This window comes from Lutra lutra, chromosome 18, assembly GCF_902655055.1.
Source record: "Lutra lutra chromosome 18, mLutLut1.2, whole genome shotgun sequence".
NCBI lineage: Eukaryota > Metazoa > Chordata > Mammalia > Carnivora > Mustelidae > Lutra > Lutra lutra.
This window is the reverse complement of record NC_062295.1, coordinates 16,326,855-16,343,038: the sequence shown is the minus strand read 5'-3', so window position 1 is coordinate 16,343,038 and position 16,184 is coordinate 16,326,855. Positions and strand designations below refer to the sequence as shown.

The 16,184-nt window shown below is 36.2% G+C and overlaps 1 protein-coding gene across 9 annotated transcripts in view; it reads right to left on the bottom strand.

Annotated features, from left to right (window-relative positions):
- The window catches only part of LOC125091001 (phospholipid-transporting ATPase ABCA3-like), a 186,545-nt gene that overhangs the window by 124,590 nt on the left and 45,771 nt on the right, over positions 1–16,184 (bottom strand). For 6 of the 9 annotated variants that reach the window (XM_047714346.1, XM_047714349.1, XM_047714348.1 and 3 more), the window contains exons 4-5: positions 11,973–12,103; positions 6,597–6,750 (exon numbers count right to left, since the gene is read on the bottom strand). In XM_047714346.1, coding sequence (XP_047570302.1) covers positions 6,597–6,750; positions 11,973–12,103 — 285 coding nt within the window. Of the gene's footprint in view, positions 1–6,596; positions 6,751–11,972; positions 12,104–16,184 lie in introns of those variants that run through there. The other 3 variants (XM_047714350.1, XM_047714352.1, XM_047714353.1) reach the window with 3 other exon arrangements.

Genomic DNA, 16,184 nt, shown 5'->3' with positions numbered 1-16,184 from the left:
TATTGTACAAAACATGGCTATAATTAACAATGTTGTACTGGGCACTTAAAAGTTAGAGGGTATATCTCATCTTAAGTGCTCTTATTACAATTTTAGAATCTCACTTTTAAATTTCACCAAACTAATTCTGATTTTCTCTCTCATCACCTATCCTCAGCTAATTTAATCAGCTAAAGTTCTAATAATTAATATCATAGAATCTTCATGTCAAAAGGGACCTAAATGGTGACCTATTCCAAACATTCATTTTTCAGATGAAGAAACTTAATCCAGAACATTTAGGATAATAAAGCTACCAATTAATAAGAGTCTGAACAAAATACATCAAGCCACCTAACTCCTAGTCACCACACTTTAACCAAAGAGTGTCCCCTTATACCAATTTTTTAATGTAAATTTGCTATGCAGTATCACTCAATAGTTGGAATTTGCCTGATTATCTTCCTTCTTGTTTTATAGAAAATGGTCTTTTTAAAGAAACACCTCCTTCCAGAAGAAATGCTCTATTTAAAATATTTTTATGTGATCAACTCTTCTTTTCTTGTTTAAATTACTCTTTTTCTACTAAGGTCATGCTATTTTCAATTAACTTACTCTCCCAAATTACATTTAGTTTGTAGTAGATTAATTTTAAGAAAGGCCAGATTCCTTTTTTTTTAAAATTTTATTTATTTATTTGAGAGGAAGAGATCACAAGTAGGCAGAGAGGCAGGCAGAGAGAGAGGTGGAAGCAGACTACTGCTGAGCAGAGAGCGCGATGCGGGGCTCGATCCCAGGACTCTGGGATCATGACCTGAGCTGAAGGCAGAGGCTTTAACCCACTAAGCCACCCGGTCCCCCACCAGATTCCTTTTTAACTTTTGCTTGGAAAAATATTCAAAATGTTTTTGATAAGATGAAATAACAACATGCAATCAATATCACCATTCTAGTTTAACTATATTCATTTTTGGACAGTCATCCCAATCTTTGTATAGGTTTATACATACTTCTCATAGTTATGATTCTATATATATGGTTCCCTATTTATTAGGCCTGATAAGTATTATTTTTAACCCCTACATGATAGTTACCAAACTGACATATCCTCATATTCTTAACCAGGTACTTATTATGTGCTGTTTTGATTGTTGCCAATTTTTATTTGTAATAGTTAAATTACACATAGCTTGTGTCTGCTGTTGAATGATTTCTTAAAGATAACTTCTCAAGATTGTTAGTTAGTTCAAAGCCCATACTGTTTACTTTCTTCTTTCAAGGTATTAAAAAAGAGTTTTAAATTACCACTGCATAATTAAAATTCATTCATCAACCAAAAAGAATAATTTAACCACAATACTATGAACCTTTAAGTCAACCACAAAAAAAAATAAAATAAAAATTGGAAAGACCACAAATGCCGGGAAGTTAAAGAGCATCCTACTAAAAAACGAATGAGGTTAAAATTTTAAAAATTAAAGAAAAGGAATGAATGAGTTAACCAGAAAATTAAAGAAAAAATTTTTTAAAAGTACAGAGGACCAAAGGGGAAGGGAGGGAAAACTGAATAGGAAGAAATCAGAGAGGGAGACAAACCATGAGAGACTCTGGACTCTGGGAAACAAACTGAGGGTTATAGAAGGGAGGGGGGATGGGGTAACCAGGTGATGGGTACTAAGGAGGGCACATGTTGTGATGAGCACTGGGTGTTATATGCAACTAAGGAATCACTGAACACTACATCAAAAATTAATGATGTACTATATGCTGGCTAACTGAACATAATAAAATAAATATACAGTCATTACATTAAAAAAAGAAATAAAGGGGCACCTGGGTGGCTCAGTGGGTTAAAGCCTCTGCCTTCAGCTCAGGTCATGATCCCAGAGTCCTGGGATTGAGCCCTGCATCGGGTTCTCTGCTCGGCAGGGAACCTGCTTCCACCTCTCTCTCTGCCTGCCTCTCTGCCTACTTGTGATCTCTGTCTGTCAAGTAAATAAATAAAATCTTTAAAAAAAAAGAAATTAAAAAATACAAGGCAGCAAGTAAAAATGAAAACAAAACAGTCTAAACCTGATGCAGCAAAAGCAGTCCTAAGGGGAAGCTTATTGCAATACAAGCCTAATTCAAGAAGCAAGAAAAGTCTCAAATACACAACCTAACCTTACACCTAAAGGAGCTAGAAAAGGAACAGCAAATAAAGCCTCAGGCCAGTAGAAAAAGGAAAAAAATAAAAGATTAGAGCAGAAATAAATGATATAGAAACAAAAAAATAACAAAATTAAGAGATTTCAGATTAATGAAACTAAGAGCTCATTTTTCAAAGAATTCTCTAAAAGAATGAATAAAATTGATAAAACAATAGTCATATTTATCAAAAAGATAAAAGGACCCAAATAGATAAAATAATAAATGAAAGGGGACATATCACAACCAATACCACAGAAATACAAACAATTAGAATACTATAAAAAATTATATGCAACAAACTGAGCAACCAGGAAGAAATGGACAAACTTCTAGGAACCTACAAACTACCAAAACTGAAGCAGAAGAAATAGAAAATTTGAACAGACCCATAACCAGCAAAGAAATTGAATCAGTAATTAAAAATTTCCCAACAAACAAAAGTCTAGGGCCAGACAGATCCCCAGGGGAATTCTACCAGACACTGAAAGAAGAGTTAATACTATTCTCTAAATTCCAAAATTATAGGTCAATATCCCTGATGAGCATGGATGCAATAAAATACTAGAAAATTGGATTCAAAAATACATTTAATGAATTGTTCACCATGATCAAGCAGGATTTATTCCTGGGCTGCAAGAGTGGTTCAACATCTGCAAATCAATAAACAGGATACACCATATTAATTGAAGAAAGGATAGGAACCATATGATCCTGTCAAGAGATGAAGAAAAAGTATTTGACAAAATACAGCATCCTTTCTTGATAAAAACCCTCAATTTGGGGCACCTCGGTAGCTTAGTCGGTTAAGCGTCTCCCTTCAGCTCCAGTCATAATCCCAGGGTCCCAGGATCGAGTCCTGCACCCTGGTCGGTGAGCCTGCTTCTCCCTCTCCCTCTGCCTGCTCCTCCCCTTGCTGGGCTCTCTCTCTCTCTGTCAAATAAATAAATAAAAATCCCCCCTCCCTAAAAAAAAAAAAAAAAACTCAACAAAGTAGGGATAGATGGAACATACCACAACATCATAAAGGTCATATATGAAAGGCCAACAGCTAATATCATTCTCAGTAAGGAAGAAGACAAGGATGTCCACTCTCACCACTGTTACTTAACACAGTACAGGAAGTCTTAGCCTGTTTGAATAGACAACAAAAAGAAATAAAAGGCATCCAAACTGGCAAGGTGGCAAAGAAGAAGTCAAACTTTCATTATTTCATTATTTACAGTTGACATAATACTCTGAAAGGCTCCACCAAAAAATTACTAGAACTCATACATGAATTCAGCAAAGTTGCAGTATATAAAATCAATGTGTAGAAATCTGTTACATTTCTATAAGCCAATAACAAAGCAGCCACAAAAAAAAAATCAAGGAATTGATCCTATTTGCAACTGCACCAAAAACAATAAGATACCTAGGAATAATCTAACTAAAGAAGTAAAAGATCTGTATTCTGAAAACTACAGAAGAGAAAAGAAACTGAAGAGGACACAAAGAAATGGAAAAGTATTCCATACTCATGAACTAGAAGAACTCATATTATTAAAATGATCTATATTTTAAAAACTAGAAGAACTCATATTATTAAAATGTCTATATGACCCAAAGCAATCTATACATTTAAGGCAGTCTCTACCATAATACCACCAGCATTTTTCACAGATCTAGAACAAACAATCCTAAAATCAGTATGGAACCATAAAAGACCCCAAATAGTCAAAGCATTTGTGAAAAAGAAAAACAAAACTGGAGGTATTAGGATTCCGGATTTCAAAGCTGTATTACAAAGCTGTAGTCATCAAGGCAGTATGGTACTGGCACAAAAACAGACACACAGATCAATGGAACAGAATAGAGAACCCAGAAATGGACCCATAACCATATGGTCACATTCCTTCGACAAAGCGGGAAAGAATATCCAGTGGAAAAAAGACAGTCTCTTCAACAAATAGGGTTGGGAAAACTGGACAGCCACATGCAGGAGAATGAAACTGGACCACTTTTCTTCCACCATACACAAAAATAAATTCAAAATGGATGAAAGACTTCAATATGAGACAGGAATCCATCAAAATCCTAGAGAACATGGGCAGAAACCTCTTTGACCTCAGCCATAGCAATTTCTTATTAAACATGTCGCTGGAGTGGGGTGCCTGGGTGGCTCAGTGGTTTAAGCCGCTGCCTTCGGCTCAGGTCATGATCTCAGGGTCCTGGGATCGAGTCCCACATCGGGCTCTCTGCTCAGCAGGGAGCCTGCTTCCCTACCTCTCTCTGCCTGCCTCTCTGTATACTTGTGATCTCTCTCTGTCAAATAAATAAATAAAATCTTTAAAAAAAAAAAAACATGTCGCTGGAGAGATTATGCTGAGTGAAGTAAGTCAAGCAGAGAGAGTCAATTATCATATGGTTTCACTTATTTGTGGAGCATAACAAATAGCATGGAGGACAAGGGGAGATGGAGAGGAGAAGGGAGTTGGGGGAATTGGAAGGGGAGGTGAACCATGAGAGACTATGGACTCTGAAAAACAATCTGAGGGGTTTGAAGCGGCGGGGGGTGGGAGGGTGGGGGAACCAGGTGGCGGGTATTGGAGAGGGCACGGATTGCATGGAGCACTGGGTGTGGTGCAAAAACAAGGAATACTGTTACGCTGAAAATAAAAAAAAATTAAAAACAAACACAAACAAAAAACATGTCGCTGGAGGAAGGGGGAACAAAATGCATACAGAAGCAAAACTGAATGACTGGGACTTCATCAGGATAAAAAGCTTTTACACAAATAAGGAAACAATCGACTACTAAACTATAAGGCAACCTATGGAATGGGAGAAGATATTTGCAAATGATATATCTCAGAAAGGGTTAGTATCCAAAATCTATAAAGAACCTACCAACTCTGGGGCACCTGGATGGCTCAGTGGGTTAAGCCTCTGCTCAGGTCATGATCTCAGGATCTTGGGATCAAGCCCCACATCAGGCTCTCTGCTCAGCAGGGAGCCTGCTTCCCCCCTCTCTCTGCCTGCCTCCCTGCCTACTTGTGATCGCTCTTTCTCTGTCAAATAAATAAATAAAATACTTTAAAAAAAAAAAAAACGAAAAGAGGAACCCTCCTGCACTGTTGGTGGGAATGCAAACTGGTGTGGCCTCTCTGGAGAACAGTTCAGAGGTTCTCAAAAAGTTAAAAATAGAACTACCCTATGATTCAACAATTGCACTAGTATGTATTTACCCAAAGGGTACAAAAATACAAAAATACAGATTTGAAAGGCTACGTGCACCCAGATTATTATAGCAGCATTATCAACAATGGCCAAACTATGGAGAGAGCCCAAACGTCCATGGACTGATGAGTGGATAAAGATGATGTGGTATACATATATACTAGAATATTACTCAGCCATCAGAAAGAATGAAATCTTATGCTGAATGAAATAAGTCAAGCAGAGAGAGTCAATTACCATATGGTTTAACTTATTTGTGGAACATAAGAAATAACACGGAGGACATGGGGAGATGCAGAGGAGAAGGGAATTGAGGGAAATTGGAGGGGGAAATGAACCATGAGAGACTATGGACTCTGAAAAACAATCTGAGTATTTTGAAGGGGGGGGGTGGGAGGTTGGGGGAGCCTGGTGGTGGGTATTATGGAGGGCACGCATTGCATGGAGCACTGGCTGTGGTGCATAAACAATGAATTCTGTTACACTGAAAAGAAATTAAATTTTTAAAAAAAGAATGAAATCTTGCTATCTGCAAAGATGTGGATGGAGCTAACGTATATTATGCTAAGTGAAATAAATCAGTCAGAGAAAGATAAATACTATATGATCTCACTCATGTGGAATTTAAGAAAGAAAACAGATGAACATATGGAAGGGGGAAAAGAAAAAAGGGGGGGGGGGGACAAGCCATGCAAGGGTAGAGAACAAACAGAGAGAGGTGGGTAGGGGATGAGCTAGATGGGCAATGGGTATTAAAGAAGGCATGCGCTGTGATGAGCACTGAGCACTGTATGTAAGTGATGAGTCACTGTACTCTACTCTAGAAACCAATATTGCATCCTATGTTAACTATCCAAAATTTAAATTAAAAAATAAAAATAATTTAGAACCATAAATATGCAGACAGTGTTAGTTTACGAAGATGTGTCTATTAAGTCAGCAGAGCCAATGTTTACTAACTAAGACTATATAAATGCAAGGATACATACTGATAAAGTTCAGGAAATGATTTACAGTAATAGGAAGATATTTTTCAAATGTATAAGGTTTTCTACATGCTTGTTTTTACAATAAAAACTCAATTTTAAATATGAACTGCAACAATGAATAAACTTTTTCACTCACTGAAAAAAAAAATGATTCACACATGTTGATATGACTGCTAGCTTGAAAGCAAAATATTAATGTAAGTATTCTGGGGGACAGCTCACCAGGATCTCCCCCATCATTCTTAAGTGGGTTCCTGGGTCCTACAGGAGGTACCTCCGGAAAAAGAATGTGTGTATTCCATCCAGTATCTACTAAGGAGCTTAGCAAATCCGAAGTTCTCTCAGTACCTGCACCAAAACGCAGATGATATTTTACCTGGAATAAACAATAGAATACAAACAACATGTTAGACCAATGAACACTAAAAGCAAGTATCAACAGTGAGAGGAAAATACAAAGCTAAAATTTGTGTTTGGAGGACAGAGTGAGCAATTCAGTATTCTAAATGGTAAGAAATGATAGTATCACTGACGCAAGGGACAAGCAGCAAGCCTCATGTGCCATAATCACAAAGTTTGAAATCAATTAAATTTGTATCTCTGCTCTATCATCTTTAGGATTTTGCCTCTTGAGTTACAAAGATGCCAACAGTGGTAACTTTTTTTAAAATTTCTTTTTATTGTTTATTATTTTTTATTTTTTTTCATTGTTCCAAGATTCATTGTTTATACACCAAACCCAGTGCTCTGTGCAATACATGCCCTCCTTAATACCCGCCACCAGGCTCACCCATTCCCCCAACCACCTCCCCTTCCAAAACCCTCTTTGTTTCTCAGAGTCCACAGTCTCTCATGGTTCATCTCCCCCTCCGATTTACCCCAATTAACTTTTCCTTTCCTTCTCCTAATGTCCTCCATGTTATTCTTTATGCTCCACAAGTAAATGAAACCATATAATTGACTCCCTCTGCTTGACTTATTTCACTCAGCATAATCTCCTCCAGTCCTGTCATGTTGATACAAAGTTGGGTATTCATCCTTTCTGATGGAGACATAATATTCCATTGTATATATGGACCATATCTTCTTTACCCATTCATCTGTTGAAGGGCATCTTGGCTCTTTCCACAGTTTAGTGATTGTGGCCATTGCTGCTATGAACATTGGGGTACATATGGGCCTTCTTTTCACTACATCTGTATCTTTGGGGTAAATACCCAGTAGTGCAATTGCAGGGTCATAGGGTAGGTCTATTTTTAATTTTTTGAGGAATCACCACACTGTTTTCCAAAGTGGCTGCACCAGCTTACATTTGCACCATTTCTCTTTCTCCACATCCTCTCCAATGCTTGTTGTTTACTGTCTTGTTAATTTCGGCCGTTCTAACTGGTGTAAGATGGTATCTCAATGTGTTTTTTTTATTTGAATTTCCCTGATGGCTAATGCTGATAAACATTTTTCATGTCTCTGATAGCCATTTGTATGTCTTTGGAGAAGTGTCTGTTCATGTTTTCTGCCCATTTTTTGATGTGATTATCTATTTTCTGGGTGTTGAATTTGAAGAGTTCTTTATAGATCTTGGATATCAACCCTTTGTCTGTAGTGTCATTTGCAAATATCTTCTCCTATTCTGTGAGTTGCCTCTTTGTTTTGTTGACTGTTTCCTTTGCTGTGCAGAAACTTTTATCTTGATGAAGTCCCCAAAGTTCATTTTTGTTTTTGTTCAAACCTTTGCCTTTGGAGACATGTCTTGAAAGAAGGTGCCATGGATGATGTCAAGAGGTTACTGCCTATGTTCTCCTCTAGGATTTTGATAGATTCCTGTCTCATGTTGAGGTCTTATATCCACTTCGAGTTTATCTTTGTGTATCATGTAAGAGAATGGTCGAGTTTCATTCTTCTATACATAGTTGTCCAGTTTTCTCAGCACCATTTATTGAAGACACTGTCTTTTTTCTACTAGGTATTTTTTTCCTGCTTTGCTAAAGATTATTTAACCATAGAGTTGAGGGTCTATATCTATACTCTCTACTCTGTTTCATTGGTCTATGTGTCTGTTTTTGTGCCAGTACCATGCTGTCTTGGTGATTGCAAATTGGTAGTAAAGCTTGAAATTAGGCAACATGATGCCCCCAGCTTTTTTTTTCTTCAACATTTCCTTAGTGATTTGGGGTCTTTTCTGGTTCAAAATAAATTTTAGGATTGTTTGTTCCAGCACTTTGAAAAATGCCAGTGGAATTTTGATCGGGATGGCATTGAAAGTATAGATTGCTCTGGGCAGTACAGACATTTTAACAAAGTTCATTCTTCTGATCCATGACCATGGAATGCTTTTCCATCTTTTTATGTCTTCTTCGATTGCTTTCATGAGTGTTCTGTAGTTCCTCGAGTACAGATCCTTTACCTCTTTGGTTAGGTTTATTCCAAGGTATCTCATAGTTATTGGTGCCATAACTCTTCAAAGTATACAGATAGAGGGAACATTCCTAAAGTTCATAAAATCTATCTATGAAAAATCCATAGCAAATATCATCCTCAATGGGGAAAAGCTGACAGCCCTCCCATCGAGATCAGGAACACAACAGGGATGCCCACTCTCACCACTCTTGTTCATTATAGTACTAAAAGTCCTAGCAACAGCAATCAGACAACAAAAAGAAATAAAAGGTATTCAAATTGGCAAAGAATACGTCAAACTCTCTCTCTTCACAGATGACATGATACTTTATATGGAAAACCCAAAAGACTCCACCCCCAAACTACTAAAACTCATACAGCAATTCAATAATATTGGCAAGATACAAAATCAAAGCACAGAAATCAGTTGCGTTCTTATCCACTAACAATGAAAATATAGAAAGGGAAATTAGAGAATTGATTCCAACAGTGGTACCTTGATGATTACCAACGTTATTTTTCTACATCCACAACTGTCTTGCCTAACTCCTTCAACAGTTCTATTTATTTTCTTTTCTATTATGTTAGCCAACTATGGTAAAGATTATCTTCCGCTTTAAAAAGTGACCAACAGAAAAGGAAAAAGCCCAGATATAGTGATTATCTTCCCCTTTAAAAAGTGACTAGCAGAAAAGGAAAAAGCCCAGATATAATGAAAGTAGGGTTAATAAAATTAAAATGTAGAATGCTATATATTTTATAAATTACATGAAAAGAGGATGATTTATCTAGAGAGCTGAGCCAACCTCAGGGTAAATTATGGTAGATCTGAGTAGCCTGACAAAGCAAGAACCTACAGTTGCCTAAGGCCAGTAGAGGCTGAACAGAGAAAGAAGTCAATAGCCTGAGAAGGAACTGGCAAGTGCACCAAGTCTAGGCAAACATTCACATAATTCAGTAATTCAAAAGCAACATTTTAAGTAGCTACATACTATCAATACACAATTCTTGAGCTCAAGGAAGTGACCAAGTATTCAGGAAGCACAGAAGAGAGAAGGGGAGAATTTGGATAGATACTTACAGCACAAGTTTTATAGAAATTAATACTAAGAGTTACTCAGAAAAAGAGGGACAGGCAGAGCATCAAAAGGAAAGAGGATAATGTGATCAAAGGCAGAGAAGCAATAGACCACATAATATATACAAACAACTACTACTGATTCAATATTGCTAGAGCATTAAGTTCAAAGAAAGAGGCAACGTGAGGCTGAAGGGTTATTCAGAAAACAGGTTACTAATGACCTTGAATTCCACACAAAAGACCTTCTGTAGTTCATGGAGAACCCCTGGAGTGTTTTACACAGCACAATGACATGATCTTTTCTGTGTTCTTGGTGTATCATTGTGGTATCTATAGTAGAAAGAGGTCTTGACCAGGAAAATCAGCTAAGTTACAGAAGAGTTGGTTTTGGGGGTCAGGGAGAGTATAGCAGGCCACAGACTCAGAAAACAGATAAGACATTTTATTTGATAAACTGTGGAAAAAGAGAACAGGCACCTAGGGAAATAACCTGGGGAAAAATCTTGTCAGGTATCCATTCTAAATGCTAGACACAGTGAAACATCAACAAAATGGAAGCTTGTACCGCACCAAAGTTATTTGAAATTTGAACCAGAAGCTCTACATATACCAATGAACCTGTATCACCATCAGCATATACTTCTGATGCTGTAATTAGTGTACAGTAGGCACAGCTAGGAAAAGTGAGGAGAGGACAGAACAGAAAGAAAGGCTACATACTGTCCTACCAGTGATTTTTCTTTCTCTTTCCTTCCTTCCATTAGCAAACACTTGTATCCTAAACAGGATTTGAATCTGTGCATAAATACTATAGTTTGATCATTCCCTCAACCCTGGCTGGTTCATCTCTAACTTGTGGTAAAGAGATACACCAAGTTACCAAAGTTCGAACACTATCCATTTTCTCTCCTTAAGGGATGTTCTCAAAGTCTTCCCTGGGGTCTGTCCTAATTCTGATGCAAGCTGGAAAACCCTAAAAGCTGACACTAGAGATTTAGAAATTAGGTAATTCACTCAAAAGAAATGTCTTTCGTGCTGGAATCTCTGTTGGTATATATGTATATGCCTTTTTTTTTTTTTTTAATGGCCAAACTTTAACATTTCAAGGACCTCCAGACCAGTTACTGGTGGGGTTACAGAACCTTCCATTCACACCACCAGTGATAATCAAGAATTCTGAAAGTTAAAGCAATTATCTCTTTGGAGATCTAAAACAAATACATTAAAACTTTATACAAAGTGAAAAACAGGGGGCATTCACCAAAGCAAAACAAGAAGCAAGTGGATTGTCCTAATAAGAGGACATAAAAACTCCTTCTGGAGTTCACAGTCCCAGGAAAGGGAGCTACCTCAGCTTAAAAGACATCCAGATATGAGTGAAGTGTTCAGTTCTTGTTTTTACTTTTACTTTTAACTTTCATATAATAATAGCTTTGTTATGAAAGTCACTTCAGATACAAAGTTAGAATGCCAATTACACTTAAAATTAGCTCATTAAAGAGTTTAAATATCATATTACAGATATGCACTATCTGAAATTCCAGAAGGCATTTGAACAGGGAATGGACATTGTTACCCATCTTTTTTACCTAGCTACATTGTTATTTTCTTAACCACCATTGGCAAGACTGGAAGGATCTGCCTGGCCAGGGAGATTTGTAAAGTGAATATCCTTACTAAAGCTCCTATTACTCTATTTTCTGAATTTAAGACCATAAGGTAGCAGGTAATAGTTTTCTCCTCACAGTAAAAACAACAGGTATTAAAATAAGTTGGCACAGAAACACCTGGGTGGCTCAGTTGGTTAAGCAGCTCCCTTGGGCTCAGGTCATAAATCCCAGTGTCCTGGGATCCAGCCTACTTCTCCCTCTCCCTCTGCCTGCCACTCCCTCTGCTTATGCACTCTCTCTCTCTGACAAATATATAAATATTTTTAAAAGTAAAATATAATAAAATAAATTGGCACAGGATTCAAATCCCGGTTTTGTTATCTACTAGAAGTTAAGATCTTGGGCAACTTAAAATTTTTCCCATTTATAAAATGGGGAGGTTACCTGTATCTCATTAAACCTCTGAAACCTAACATTTAATTATAAATTCTTTAGACAAAAATTTCTTACCTGAAGTGGCAAACGGTCATCGCTATTTTTGAAGTCATGATCAAATACAACAGCAGCCACCACACGAACCATAGGCTTCTTTTCATACTGAACATACTTCTCAAACTGTGCTTCTGAAGAAAAGCCTCGAACTGTAGAGAAAAAAATCTCAGTAAGTCATCACATAAATGGAAAACATCTAATGATTATCCCTATCTGTACCATGAATACCATAATCCTATCATAACACAATACATTTTAAAACATTATTACTCAATTAAAACATTATTACTCATTTTAAAACAATATCAAGGTGACCTAATGGATATCTGGGCTACACAAAAATTCTTGTGTTTTATAAAAACTGGAACACATTATAAACAATATTTAATCATTACAATAACTGTGTATTAAGGTAAACTGTGACAAGGGGAATTTTTCAATTCTATTTTGAAATCTAGTGATTAAAAAAATTTTGAGAGGAAATAAGTGACAAAATTATTTCTGTAGAAGGTTTATTTTGAAAAGTAATTGTAGAATAAATTGTATTCTAGAAAATAATTGTGAATTTAAATTAAAAATTTAAAAATAAACAAAATTTTTAAAAAATAAAAAATTAATAAAAGTAGTACTTTTCTTATTCACAAATGAATCTGTATGAAATTTTAAAATTTCAAATCAAAACACACACAACCACACACATACAGTTAACTTAAATGACTAAAGTTTTTTCTTAAGAATTAAAATATTTCCAATGTTAACAGGTTATTAAAGTCTTTGATAGCCCCCTCTATAAGAAAATATAATTATGGAGAAATAAGATTTTTAAAATAAAGTTATATAACGTGTGCAAAGATCCATACCGTAAAGATGTCTCTTCTGTAAAAATTGACATATAAAGTCAATGTAATTCTAGTAAAAATCCAATCTGTTAACTAACTTGGATTTAAATAAAACAAAACATAATAAAATATCAATCTTCTAGAATAGATCTCAAGAGTTCTCACCACAAAAAAAGGTAAATATGTGAGCTGATGGATATGTTAATTAGCTTGATTATGACACTAAAGGTATATGTATACCAAAACATCCTATTATATGACCTAAATATATACAGTTTTTGTCAATCATTAATAATATAAAAATAAAACTGGTAAATAAAATTAAAAGAATAAAACATTTCCCAAAAAATCCAAACAATTTTTATGAAAAATTACAAGCCAGTTCTAAAATTTATATGGAAACACGATGGATGAATAACAAAGTGTATTAAAAGATGAGCTTTTAGGGCATCTGGGTGCTCAGCTGGTTAAGCGTCTGATTCTTGATCTCAGGGTTGTGAGTTCAAGTCCTGCATGTGCTCCACACTGGGCGTGGAGGAAATATATTCTCAATAACTCATGGAATAAAGAACACAAAATAGACTAATGTCTTGGGGCTCAGTTGGTTAAGCATCTCCCTTTGGCTCAGGTCGTTATCCCGGAGTCCCAGGATGGAGTTCCACATCAGGCTCCCTGCTTGGCGAGTCTCCTTCTCCCTCTGACCCTCACCCTACTCTCTCTCTCTCTCTCTCTCAAATAAATAAGTAAAATTTTAAAAAATAGACTGATGTCTTAAACATGCATGTAAAATTTCTTAACAAAATATTAACAAATAAAATTCATAGAATAAACCCAAGTAAATGGATGAATGATTCAATAGTTGAAAAATCATTACATTAACAAAAATAAGAAAAGTCATATGACCATCTCAAGAAACACAGAAAAGGCATTTGACAAAATTGAATACTAATTAATGATTTTTTTAAAATCTTGGCAAACGAGGAACAGAAGGAAGCTTTCTAAACCTGATAAAGAACATCTACAAATAACATATAATAAATATGTTGCTCAGTGGGGAAATACTGAAAAATTTTCTCCAGAGACAGGGAACAGAGAAGAATGGCTTTATTAGTTACTTCCTATCAAAAGATATAACATATCAAGTGTTGGTGAAGATATGGAACTGAAACTCTCATACATTTCTGTAAATCTAAATAGTTATATCCCCCATGACCCAACAATTTCACTCCTAGCTATATACCAAACAAAAAGGTGTATATATGTATTTATATGTTCATCAAAAGGTTCTTAACCTCTTGTTATGTTCATAACAGCACTACTCATAATAGTTAAAATGTGGAATCAACTCAAATGTTCATCAATAATAAACAGATAAATAGATTGTATAATATTAATATAATGGGATTCTATAAAGAAAATTAGTGAAAAATCACACGATTTGGATGACTCTTACAAATGTGCTGCTACGTGAAAGCACACACACAGAAACTATATCATACTGTATATAACAGAGAATGCCATAACGGAACATAGCGAATAGTTTCATTTATGTAAGGTGAGAAGCAGGCAAAACTAACCTATGGTCTTAGAAGTTAAAATAGTAGTTAAATTTGGGGGAGTCTTAACTGCAACTTTGGCACAAAGGAAGCTTCTAGGGTGCTGAAAGTGCTCTAACTTAAAATTACAGATTCCTTATTAACTACAAAAAGGAAAACTGCCTTGATAATGGAAACTGGTGGAAATCCATCTTACTCTAAAATGAGCAAGCATGGGGTGCCTGGGTGGCTCAGTGGATTAAAGCCTCTGCCTTCGGCTCAGGTCACGATCCCGGGGTCCTGGGATTGAGCCCCGCATCGGGCTCTCTGCTCAGTGGGGAGCCTGCTTCCTCCTCTCTCTCTCCCTCTGCCTGCCTCTCTGCCTACTTGTGATCTCTGTCGGTCAAATAAATAAATAAAATATTTTTAAAAAATCTGTAAAATGAGCAAGCATGATACCACGAATTAAGGAACAAACAGGTAATAAGTTTTCAAAAGTGATTCACTAAGAGGATCTTATAAGAAAGATGTAATATTTTCAACACAAATGACCAAACTGAACTAAATGTAAGGAAACAAGCAAATACAAATTAAGACTTCTGCAAAAGAACTGGCCAAGTCTTTTAAAAATATCAATGTCATTAAAGACAAAATAACAAAAGCAATCTAACAAAGTATTCTAAGCCAGAGGTCAGCAAATTATGGTCCTGTGCAGGTCAAATCTACCCCAGTCTGCTTTGGTATGGGCCTGGGAGCTATGGATGTTTTTAACATCTCTAAAGGGCTCCTAAAAAAAAAAGGAAAAAAAAAGAATATTTGATAGAAACCCACATAGCCCATAGAACTTAATATATTTACTGTCTGGCCCTTCACAGGAAAGTCTGCCAAGCCCAGTGAATATTTAAAAATCTCCAACAGGGAGGAGCCTGGGTGGCTGTTGGTTGGGTATCCAACTCTTGGTTTCAGCTCAGGTCACTATGTTAGGGTTCTGGGATCAGGCCCCAAGACAGGCTCTGTGCTTGAGGAGTGGAGTCTGCTTGAGATTCTCTTTTCCTCTGCTCCTCCCCCAACTACACTCACACACACTCTCTAAATAAATAATAAGTAAATAAATAAGTAAAATCTTTTAAAAAAAATCAATAACTGGATTCTGGATTACAAAAAAGAAAAAAAAAAGCTCTAAAGAACCTCATTAGGACAATTGGGAAAATATAGATATTGACCATATATTAGATAACATCATTGTATCAATTTTAAAATTCTTGGGTATAATAATTGTAAAGGTTATATTGGACAATGTCCTTATTAGGAGATATATATAGTGTTTGAGGTGATATGTCATGATGAATGCAACTTATTCTCAATGGATGAGAAAAAAAAATCCAGCAATTTTATATATATCCTTTTAGTTTCACATACTTACATACATATTACATGTGTGCATGTAAATGTGTGTGTATAGAGGGCTAATAAAAAAGTAAGTGTGGCAAATGTTATTTGGTAAATTGCAGCATATTTGCATTTTCTCCATAGGTTTGAAATTTTTCAAAATCAAATGTGTGTGTGTGTCTATTGGGGCCCTTCCATTGTGCTAAAAGTAAAGTACTACATAATCCTCAAGAATTCTTTGCCACAGATTTTTTTGAAGATTTTATTTATTTATTTGACAGAGAGAGATCACAAGTAGGCAGAGCAGGAGGCAGAGGGAGAGGGAGCAGCAGGCTCTCCACCAAGCAGGGAGCCCAATGCAGGAGTCAAACCCAGGTCCCTGGGCAGACACTTAACTGACTGAGCCACCCAGGGGTCCCCTCTGCCACAGATTTTAACAGACATTATCACTAAATACTGATTAAACC